The sequence below is a fragment of the Hemitrygon akajei genome, chromosome 12, assembly GCF_048418815.1.
Source record: "Hemitrygon akajei chromosome 12, sHemAka1.3, whole genome shotgun sequence".
In the NCBI taxonomy this organism is placed as follows: domain Eukaryota; kingdom Metazoa; phylum Chordata; class Chondrichthyes; order Myliobatiformes; family Dasyatidae; genus Hemitrygon; species Hemitrygon akajei.
Window position 1 is genome coordinate 62,995,982 of NC_133135.1, and position 12,337 is coordinate 63,008,318.

The 12,337-nt window shown below is 41.6% G+C and overlaps 1 protein-coding gene across 1 annotated transcript in view; it reads left to right on the plus strand.

Moving 5' to 3' along the window:
* Window positions 1-12,337, plus strand: part of nmnat2 (nicotinamide nucleotide adenylyltransferase 2) — a 275,753-nt gene that overhangs the window by 243,036 nt on the left and 20,380 nt on the right. The window contains exons 6-7 of the mRNA XM_073063279.1: window positions 6,585-6,665; window positions 9,918-9,962. Coding sequence (XP_072919380.1) covers window positions 6,585-6,665; window positions 9,918-9,962 — 126 coding nt within the window. The remainder of the gene's footprint in view (window positions 1-6,584; window positions 6,666-9,917; window positions 9,963-12,337) is intronic.

A 12,337-nucleotide genomic window follows, 5' to 3' on the forward strand; every position in this document is an offset into this window, starting at 1 on the left:
ACTCTCTCACCATAGGAAATATCCTCTCCACATGCACTCTATTGAGGCCTTTCACTATTTGATAGGTTTCAATGAGGTTGTCCCTCATTCTACTGAATTCCAGTGAACACAGGCGCAGAGCCATCAAATGCTCTTCGTATGACAAGCCATTCAATCCCGGAATCATTTTCGTGAATCTCCTTTGAACTCTCACCAGTTTCAGTACGTCGTTTCTAAGATAAGGGGCCCAAAACTGTTCACAATGCTCCAAGTAAGGCTTCACCAGTACCTTATAAAGTCCCAGCATTGCATCCTTGCTTTTATATTCTAGTTCCTCTTGAAATGAATGCTAACATTGCATTTGCCTTCCTCACCACAGACTCAACCTACAAATGAACCTTTAGGAAATTGTGCACAAGCACACCTAAGTCCCTTTGCACCTCTGTTTTTTAGTATTTTCTCTCCATTTAGAAAATAGTCAACCCTCTCATTTCTTCTACCAAAGTGCATGAGCATTCAGTTCCCGACACTGTATTTCCACTCATTTCCTCAAAACCACCTGCTTCTCCATGTATCTTCATATCGTCTACAAACTTTGCAACAAAGCCATCAATTCCATCATTCAAATCATTGACATACAATGTTTAAAAAAAAATTGTTCCCAACACAGACCCCTGTGGAACACCACAGTTACCAGCAGCCAGCAAGAAAAGGCTCCCTTTATTCCCATTCTTTACCTCACTGCTTTATCCTCCCTGTAATATCACGGGATCGTAGCTTGTTAAGCAGCCTCACGTATGGCACCTTGTCAAAGGCATTCTGAAAATCAAAATACACAACAACCCATTCTCCTTTGTCTATCCTGCTTGGTATTTCTTCAAAGAATTCCAACAGATTTGTCAGGCAACGTTTTTCCTCGAGCAAACCATGATGACTAAGGCCTATTTTATCATGTGCCTCCAAGAACCCTGAGACACCATCCTTAGTAATTGACTCCAACATCTTCCCAACCACTGAGATCAGACTAACTGGCCTGTAACTTTCTTTCATCTGCCTCTTTCCCTTCTTGAAGTGTGGAGTGACATTTGCAATTTTTTCCAGTCTTCCAGAACCATTCCAGAATCTAGTGATTCTTGAAAGATCATTACTAATGCCTCCACAATCTCTTTAGGCTCCTCTTTCAGAACTCTTGGGTATATCATCTGGCGCAGGTGACTTATCTACCTTCACACCTTTCAGTTTCCCAAGAACCTTCTCCCTAGTAATGGTAACTTCACACACTTTATGCCCCCTGACACCTGGAGCTTCCACCATATTGCTAGTGTCTTCCACAGTGAAGACTGACGCAAAATACTTATTCAGAATCTCTCATCTGCTCCTTTAACTAAGGAATCCCCTATCACTACTGCACTCCTCTTCTGAGCCACAGAGCCAGACTCAGTGCCAGAGACCTGACTACTCATGCCACCAAAACCATCTGACTTTGGCGTATCATCAAAACCCTTGGCAAACTTATGTAGATGTGTGGGGGTAAGTGTGTTGGCTGGTTGAGTTACGGCCTGGTATGGGAACACCAATGCCTTTTGAGTGGAAAATCCTACAAAAGGTAGTGGATTTTGCCCAGTACATCATGGGTAAAATCCTCCTATGTATTGAGCACATCTACGTGAAATGTTACCGAAGAAAAACGGCATCCATCATCAAAGATGCTCACCACCCAGGCCATGCTCTTTTCTCACTGCTGCCATCAGGTAGCAGGTACAAGGGCCTCAGGACTCACACCACCAGGTCCATGAACAGATTCTACCCATCAACCATCAGGGTCTTGAAAAAAAGGGGATAACTACACTCATTTAAGGACTATTTTATCTTGTTTTCTCATGCTCGTTTCTTATTGCTATTTATTTATTATCCTCAGTTGCACAATTTGTTTACAGTTTACAGATCCTGTTTAACAGTTACTGTTCTAAAGATTTGCTAAGTATGCCTACTGAAAAAGAATCTGAGGGTTTTATGTGGCAACATGAGCGTACTCTGATAATACTTTGAGAGGCTGGTCAAGGGCTACATCTGCAGCTTGCTACCACCCACACTGGACCCCCTACAATTCACCTACCGACACAACCGATTGACAGATGACGCAATAGCCACAGCTCTACACACCATCCTTACGCACCTGGAGAAGAGGGATGCTTATATGAGAATGCTGTCCTTGGACTACAGTTCAGCATTCAACACCTTAATTTTCTTCAGGCTCGACAAGAAGCTCGGAGACCTTAGTCTGCACCCTTCCTTGTGTAGCTGGATCCTGGACTTACTGTCGGATCGCTGGCAGGTGGTGAGGATGGGCACCCTCACCTCTGCCCCTCTGACCCTCAACACAGGAACACCCCCAGGGCTGTGTCCTGAGACCCCCCTACTCCCTATACACCCACTACTGTGTTGCCACGCAAACTCCAACCTGCTGATCAAATTTGCAGATAACGTGACATTGATAGGCCTTATTTCCAACAATGACGAGACAGCCTACAGAGGAGAAGTCAACACCCTGACAGAGTGGTGCCAAGTAAACAACGTCTCCCTCAATGTCAAACAAACGAAGGAGTTGATCATGGATTACAGGAGGAATGGAGACAGGCTAACCCCTATTGACATCAAAAAGACTGTAGTTAAGAGGGTAAGTATTTTCAGGTTTCTTGGTATACACGTCAAGAGCCTCTCCGGACTCTGGATTGGGGATTGCCAAACGTTATGTGGATTTTCTGGTGTAGTCTGTTTTGTCATGCGTTTTTGTGATAACATTCTGGAGGAACGTTGTCTTATTTTTTAACTGCATTGCATTTGTGGTTTCTAAATGACAATAAACTGAATCTGAATCTGAATCTGACATCACTGGGAATCTCACCTGGACTGTACATACCAGCTGTGTTGGGAAAGAAGCACAACAGCACTTTTTTCACCTCAAGATGGCTGAAGAAGTTTGGCATGAGTCCCCAGATCCTCGGGACTTTCTACAGGGGCACCATTGAGAGCTGGTTTTGTCATTGCCTGGTATGGGAACTGCACTACCTTCAATCACAAGGCACTCCAGAGAGCGGTGTGGACAGCCCAGCACACCTGTGGATGTGAACTTCCCTCTATTCAGGACATTTACAGCAGCAGGTGTGTAAAAAGGGCCCGGAGGTTCATCAGGGACTCCAGCCACCCCAACCACAAACTGTTTCTGTCAGCAAATGGTACTGCAGCATTAAGGCCAGGACCAATGGGCTCCGGGACAGCTTCTTTCTCCAGGCCATCAGGTTTATCAATACACACTGATCTGATTGTATATCTGACTGTACACTCATGTATACAGAACAATTATGTACACATTCTTAGTGTTTGGGCAATATCCTCCGACAATTTGCCTCTTTATTGCTTGTACATTGTGACGGAGACAGAACATGAAGATTTTTACTCCTGTGAATGTAAGAAATATAAATAAAATAAAATGAAAAAATATTACTTTGAACTTTGAACTTTGCTGTGGCTTTGCTAGGTCATTCCGCACCCCCCATGATATCCAAAACAACCTGTTGTTGAGGGGAGCTCTGCACTGCCTGCCTATCCCCTTTCCCTCTCTTGATGGTCATCCAGTTACCTCTGTCCTGCACCTTGGGGTGTAACTACCTTCCTGTAGGTCCTGTCAATTGACACAATATGAAAGAAGCTGCAGTTGTCAGAGACACTGGATGTCTCCCTGCCTGCCCACATCCTGTGGGAGGAGCATTCTGCTATCATGCCTGGCATCCCCACTGCTCTATCTGTGAAACAAGAAAGAAAGATTAAATAAAAATCTATCTGTAGCCATCACCTCTCCTCAGCAAAGCCTCTATGAGCCAAAACCTGAGCTCCCCACTCTGACACTGGACTGGTCCCCCAATAGTTGCTCCACTTAAACCTAACTTTTTATTGGCAACATACACAGAACGTTGGAGGAACATCTGACTCCTTCCCCCTTCCTTTCCAGTCCTGATGAAGGGTCTCGGCCTGCAATGTCCCTTGCTTTCTCTTCTCCACAGATGCTGCCTGGCCTGCTGAGTTCCTTCAGCATTTTGTGTGTTGCTTGGATTTCCAGCATCTGCAAATTTTGTTATGTTCTCCTTATTGGCTGTTGTCAAGTGCCTAGTTATGCGCAATCCAATGTCTTCTTGGGGACTGTGGCAAGCAAAGTGTCTCGACCGCCCCGTTCACTTATTCAGTAGGTACATTAAATGTCAGAGAAATGTTTACAGTGTACATCCTGAAATTCTTTTTCTTCGCAAGCATTCACGAAAACAGAGAAGTTCCCCAAAGAACGAATGACAGTTAAAACATTAGAACCCCAAAGCCCACCTCCAGCTCCCCCCTCCCATGGACAAACAGCAGCAATTCAACGACCCCCACCCCCCTCACCCACAAGCAAAAAAGCATCAGCGCCCCCCCCAACCAAGCTCTCAGGTGTGCAGCAAAGCATTAATAAAGACACAGACTTGCAGTACCCCAAAGGCTACTTGTTCACCTGGTATTCGACATACCACAGGCTCTCTCTCCCTAATAAGGGAAAAAGAGGTGTCCTCGTTTCATAGTGAGAGGGAGATGTACCAAACAACTCACTGATTTATGATGTTAAAAGTCTGTGGCATCGCTTTTTCCAAGCTCTGTGCCCAGAGAGTCGGCCCCAAAAATGCTCAGGTCCCTCCCCAGCTATGCAATCCAAAGTCTCCATGGGAATCAGAATAAAGATATGAATAAACTGAATAAAGCATTTATTAAACATCGAGCAGTCTGGTACAGATGTACAGTTTACAATAAAATTCTGTAAAAGCATTAGAAACCAAATATTTTAGGAGCCTGGAGTTCAGCTATTCATCTAGTGATTTCCAGTTGTAGTGGATTAATTGATTTTGCTCTCATTTCGGAGTCAAACTGTTGTTGGTTCAAGATCCCCAATGAAATGGAGTACTTCTCTTTGTCTGATCTTTCAGTGCAGTACTGAAGGGTTTTAGTTGGTTTATGCTGCTGTCTCTCATATTGGATAATAAACTGACCCTTAGTCAGGCTACCTTTGGGTCAGTTTACAATAATCTGAGAAGCAGCAACATAAACCAAATCTCTAGACTGCATTTGATTCATAACTGTAAGCCAGCACTAGACCTGTTGTTAAGAGATACTGGCTTTAATAAAGGATGTTCAGTTGATAGCTCTGCTTTGCTTTATTTGCTTATGCTTACATCACAGCAAAGACCTGGACCCACTGTAATTTGTGTACAATAGGTCAATGGTAGATGCAATCTCAATGGCTCTTCACACGGCCTTGGATCACCTGGACAATACAAACACCGATGTCAGGATGCTGTTCATCTCAGCATTTAACACCATCGTTCTCACAATCCTGATTGAGAAGTTACAGAACCTGGGCCTCTGTACCTCCCTCTGCAATTGTATCCTCAACTTCCTAACCACAATCTGTGCAGATTGGTGATAACATATCCTCCTCACTGTCAATCAACACTGGTGCATCTCAGGAGTGTGTGCTTAGCCCACTGCTCTACTCTCTCTGGTTGTTTGGCTAGGCATAGTTCAAATACCATCTATAAATTTGCTGATGATATAACCATTGTTGGTAGAATCTCAGATGAAGATGAGAGGGCGTACAGGAGCGAGATATGCCAACTAGTGGAGTGGTGTTGCAGCAACAACCTTGCACTCAACGTCAGTAAGACAAAAAAGCTGATTGTGGACTTCAGGAAGGGTAAGACGAAGGAACACATACCAATACTTATAGAGGGATCAGAAGTGGAGAGAGTGAGCAGCTTCAAGCTCCTGGGTGTCAAGATCTCTGAGGATCTAACCTGGTCCCAACATATCTATGCAGCTATAAAGAAGGCAAGACAGCGATTATACTTCATCAGAAGTTTGAAGAAATTTGGTATGTCAACAAATACACTCAAAAACTTCTATAGATTTATCAAGGAGAACATTCTGATAAGTTGCATCACTGTCTGGAATGGGGGCAGCTACTGCACAGGACTGAAAGAAGCTGCAGAGGGTTGTAAATTTAGTTGGCTCCATCTTAGGCACTAGCCTACAAAGTACCCAGGACATCTTCAAGGAGCAGTGTCTCAGAAAGGCAGCGTCCATTATTAAGGACCTCCAGCACCCAGAGCATGCCCTTTTCTCACTGTTACCTTCAGGTAGGAGGTACAGAAGCCTGAAGGCACACACTCAGCGATTCAGGAACAGCTTCTACTCCTCTGCCATCGGATTCCTAAGTGGACATTGAACCCTTGAATGCTACCTTACTTTCTTAATATATATTATTTATGTGTTTGCACGATTTTAATCTATTCAATATACATATACTGCAATTGATTTACTAATTTATTTATTTTTACTTTTTTTCCTTCTATTTTATGTACTGCATTGAACCGCTGCTAGGTTAATAAATTTCACGACACATGCCAGGGATAATAAACCTGATTCTGCTTCTTCTAAGAAGCTGTTGTTTCTACATTATGTTTGCCACTGAGCTGCATCTATAGTTGCCTTTTACTTACCGGTTTTCTATTGGATTTGCTTTACAGTTCGAATCCTGGGGAAGGTGAGCGAAAGTCTCGGAAGAATCTGCTGTGTTCGCCCACACGTTGAGCACTTCACCTTTGTGGGTACGTGCATCTTTTTTGGCATAAAGTCACACTCCTCATCAGACAAACATACATGGCACTTTAACATGCAAAATTACCTTAAAGTAAGGTCTGTATTGTACTAAATAACCTTATTCAAAGCATTTATTTATATATCAGGAACATTAATTGTTCACAATTGGGCACTTAAAATGACCAAAAAATGCATTTTAAAACACGAGTTACATTGAAATATTGTTTTTGGCCCTGGCCCTGGACCATTTCCAATATTAAGGTAGTACTGTATAATATCATACTATCATACGACTGATCTATATAGATGGACAGATCATTTACTCCTTGTGCTAATAACACCAAGCACAATCAGAGCCAAGTTGAACGTTCCAAGATCATGAAAAACTCATTCTGAAGTGTGTTTTGCCTAGCTGTCTGTGCTTTTAATTAACTCCTGAGTTTTTATTGCACATGAAGTCTTGTGATTACGGTTAAAGATCATTGGTTTGATAATTAGAAAAGGAAAATAAGTAGTTTCCTGGAGCGTGGTTGGCCATGCAGACTGTTGAACGAAATTCTGCCAGAACAAGTACTATTAACCTGCTCATGGTTCACTGATAATCTGCTATAATTTTCCTAGTGCTCCGAATCTGCCACTCCCTACCCAACTCTGCCAAATGATCCCAGCTGTTTCCCCCAATTCTGTATTTTAATGGTCTAAATTTATTTATCATGGTTAGAACTACAATCAATAAGAACTCAAGGTAGAAGAAATATCCAGAACAGAGAAAGAGAAAGCATTAGCATAACGTAATGTCCCTATTAATATAAGAAACACATCCTCTGACTCACTCAGCAATTCCACTGAGATTAGCAATATATTCAGAAAATATTCCACACAAAATAGGAAATGAGTGCTGCTGATTTGCTTAACTATTGCCATGGAGATGAGTCAGTGATATACATTTTGGAGAACAGGCAGTTGTGAGTTAAGAATTGACAATAAGCCTCTGAGAAATGTTGTCGGCCTTTTGACTGAAATCTCAACCAAAGTGCAAGCAGTTGGCCAATCCACAATCAATGTACTGATTTCTTGTGCTTAGGTCACCAAGTGAAATTCCTAAGTAGCATTTCCATACTATTTATCAAACAAAGGAAAGCATTTTTTTGGGGGTTTGGTTTTGCAATCTAATATGATACTGAAAGCAGTGGATTAAATTGCATTAGCTTTTGGCTGCTGGTTTTATGGAAGTCAAACTCACAGAAGCATCAGAAAAATTATATCTTGATATCATTTGATGCAATTGTAAAATCTCTGGATTTGTTCAAGTTTTATAAGACAGGCCTGGGTGGGGGGGTTATTTTCGCATTTTTAGAATTTGTAGCATAGTCCCAGTGATGTCACAATGGAGCATTATCAAATTAAAGGCCAATTCTAGCAGCCTGATAATAAGAGTTTAAATTTCTAACAAATATTTTCCAGCTATAGGAATACACCTCAGAGAGCTGCAGGAGCCGTCCTGCGAAATGATGTTAAACATCAGTTTCATTGGATGAAGAAAGGGTAATAGGTTCAGAAGCAGCTGAAGCACAGGCTAAGTGTTGACTGCGAAATGTGTGCTTTGGAATCTAGGAAGAAAACTGATTTTGTCCAGCGTGTCTAATAAGAAGTGATGAATTTCCTATTACACATTTCTAGATGCTCTGAAACACAATATTGAGGCAGAGCAGATTATATTCTCCCTCTGGTGCAACAGACACTGACAGATTAGACTGAGCTGTGGCATAGGTCAAACAATGCTCCAATAACATCTATGTCTAAACTCAGTTATTTTGAACAGCACAATATTCACTTTCACACTGGATGTAGGGATCAGGAAGTATTTGAAAAATCTTATAATAATCGTAACAACAAAGCCACCTTTTTGTTCTATGATAAACATAAACGGGGAGTTTTTGTGCTTTAGTATTTGCCAATAATGCAGAATGGGAAATTGCTCTTACATTCATTTTAGCTGATGCGAAAGAAGCTGTTGAGGTCATTCAATACAACCAAGGCTGATCCTCAACCTCAACACCTTGCTCCACTTCCCAACGTTCCTTAATGCCTTTTGATCCAAGGAAATTTATCTGTATCCTTAAATATATTCAACTGCAGTACTTGGCCTCTACTGCCCCCTGTGGCTGTGACTGCCATAGGTTCATCACTTCCTCCCAGTCTGAGTACTAAATCTCTTGTCTGGTAATCTGAGATAGTTAACACTCTTCCCCTGCCCCCTCACTTGTAGACATTCCAGTCAGGAGAAAAATTGTCTTGCATCAGTCCAGCCTCGTCAGAATTTTGTAAATTTTAGTTAGATCCTCTCTCATTCTTCTAAACTCTAATGAATACAAACCTAATCCCATAATCGCTTCTCATATGGTGATGTTATCCCAGAAATAAATCTGATGAACCTTTGTTACATTCTGTCTAAGGCAAGTATATCGTATCGACTGTTAGAGACCAAACCTACACATAATTCTGCTGGCATGATCTCACCAAGGTCAGCATAATTATAGCAAGTCATCCTTGCTTCCATAATTACAACCTAGAGTATCTCTCTGGCAACACCTGCATTATTACTTTCTGCAGCTGGTGTACTTATGTTGATTTGCACTTAATCAAAATTATTTATTCACACCTCCTTCAATAAGCCTTATAAACAACTTTCTAAAAGTTTACTGAAACTCCTAACTACATATTTGATTCTGCCCTGGAGGTTTGATTGACTTCAGTCTTGCCTTACTAAGTACCGTGCTTTCAAAATATTCACCAATTTATCAAGAAGTCACATACCCAGCTGTTGATAATCAATGCAGTTGAAAGCCAAGCTGGCAAAGTTTGATTCAAAACTAGATGGACAGGAGTTGTGTCTGAAATCAGCAGTATGTGAATAATGAGGATTAGGAGTTTAAAGTCTGAGGACCAAGATTAGTGAAGTCTGGGAAGCCAAGGGATATGAGGGAAAATATGTGATCAGTAAAAACAGAAGGAGCTGACTAAAGGTGGGTGAGCCCATGAAACCAGTGAACACTTGTTTGAGAATGTAACTTTAATGCAGAGGCCACTTCCCCATTACAAATTTCTCTTGTTTGGAATACAAGAAGAATGTATAAATCTGCATTACCCATAAATTATCTGAGGCATTTGTCCATAGGCAATAGATTGTAGAAGGTTAATTATTTTTAATGCAAATGATCTTTCAAATCAGTCTTTTATTGATTGTATCTCTGCTTCAGATGAAAATGCCAACCTGGGTACAGCAATGAGATATGAAGAGATTGGTGAGTGTAATAATTTCCATCTGACTTTTTGTGTTAAATTTCTCAATTTTACTTTTAAAAAATATTGTAATTATGAGGATGGTATCTAGAAAAACACTGACTCAAATCCAGGATCCTCTTGACACCATTTCCCACTGGATGTCCTCAGACTGCGAGATAGCAATGGAAACGGAACAGTTTCACATATTGTTGAGGACCTACCTTCAGGCTATGTGCAGAATGAATGATTATTAAAAAAACATACACCTGCTTGCCATAGGCTGTTTAAAGTAGTTTGTCAAGCCTTGCGTTTTAAATGACCCCAATGCTGAGAAAGCTGCTTCCACTAAGTTGGAAACTCTCAGAACTCTTGGAGTTGTTAATGCCCAATGATTGGATACTTCATTTGACCTAGACTTGGAGGTTCCAATTCATGTTTTTGGATAAATCAGATGTCGTAATGGGGAAAGGTATTAGGGATCAAATACTGAAGAGAAAAGAGGAACATTGATGTGAGGCACCACCATTTTTGATGTCGAATCCTCTTCAGATGGCTGAACATGGTTTCAGCAGCAGGAAGAACCTTATATCAGTGTTACTTAAAGAGATGATCCATCACTCATAATTTATTTGCTGTTTCATTCCTGCTTGCATTTGCTAGTCCCAAGTATTTGCTACTTTCTAGAAGTGGTTTAACTTTCAATCCTGTAATATGTGAATAGTGCAAATGTACATTTTGCCAGCTTCATTGCCTCTGCACAAATATGTTGGCAAAACACCTGGATATATTAGTCCTCATTCACCTTGGAAGCCAGCATGAGCAGAAAGCACATTGGGCACAAAGCGGAGGAAGGCCTTCAGCCTGAAGGCCAGGAATTTGAGAGATTGTTCGTCAGGTAGGAAACTCAATGTGTGGCATAACTTTTGTAAGGAAGGCTTCCCTAAAATCTGCTGGATGATATAAGTGGCTTCAAGATGACGTCCAACACCTTATTTGCTGAAGCTGGAGATACTTCCAGCACCTATGAGTTTGCTGCTTGCTTGTCTGTAATGGAAGCTCTCAATTCAAAAAGAGAACTATTTCTGTTTCAGTACTTTTTGCCAGAGTTACTGACCTTTTATAACATTTGCTTCATCACTGTTGGACTTAATAACAAACACAAAATCAATATCCTAAGCAACATTGATAAATTAAATTTCTTTCTACTGTACATGGTCAAGGCATCACACAATCAATGCACTTCTGCCTGTCTCAGTGATTCTCCTTGTATGGTTGGAGCATGTCTAGTAGAGGAGACAGCTGCTAGCCTCTGGGGATGACATCAAGCTGCTGCAGGCCCAGAAGAATGAGCTGTGGATTATACATTATCTAGCCAGGTGGCAGAGGTCTGTGCCGGCAATAGCAAATCCACTGGTAGACTGTTAATAGTGCCTTGTGGAGGGGCATCAAGTTTATGCTTTGCCAGGAGAATGACTAAGCTCAGCCTCAGACGTTGGCTGGATTTCTCAGACTCCCTGCATGCTATTTCACACACAGTAATCCATGATGGCAACATACCATAAGAACAGCCTGAACTTGTACTGCAGTAGCCAGACACCAGGGAAACTGCTGCTTTTGTTGGAATAGCAACTACAGCATTAAGTACTGCTCTGTCCTAAGTTTGAGAGGAGATTTGGTCCCCACTTCCACAGAGGAAAGAATAGGCTCTCAGTTCTGCAGGTAACACTTTAACACCAAACGCCTCAAACCGAGCTATCAATATTCACCACCAACTGATCTCACCTTGCTTGTTCATGCCAATGGTTGCTGCATTTAGATAGCACTAACCATTTTTGATCATTGGATGCATCAAAGGGGTCAATGACAGAGTTTTTGTTTGGCTTAAGTTAACCTATAGTGCCTAAAATCAGCCTACATCTCTTCCAGGAGCAGGTCATGGGAGCAGTAGCTAACAGTCCCTGGGGAACACGTAATCATGTTATACAGTACTTAGGATTCAGCAAAGTTTATGTGCACAGTACCTGAGGCCTTGTAAGAGAAGATGCATAGGAGATGAGCTTTGTACTGACACAGGAGCTGGTTGCTATGGACGTCAATGCCAACTTTCAAGGCAACATCCTGGATATAATGCTGCAAGAGGTCCCTGTGTTGTGTATTTATGATTCACACAAAGTCAGCATGACTGAGAAGATTACGTAAGCACAAAATATGATTTGAAGCAGTTGGTCTTTAATCAAACAGTAGGCATGATACAGTTTTGCAACTATAGCTGTGTGACACGGTGACAGCCCACTAAATTTAAGTCAGCACACATCATTACACACAGATAGCTCTATCTTCAAATGCCATATCCAACCAGCCACCCTCAAACTTCTTGCTGAATATAGAGACAGTA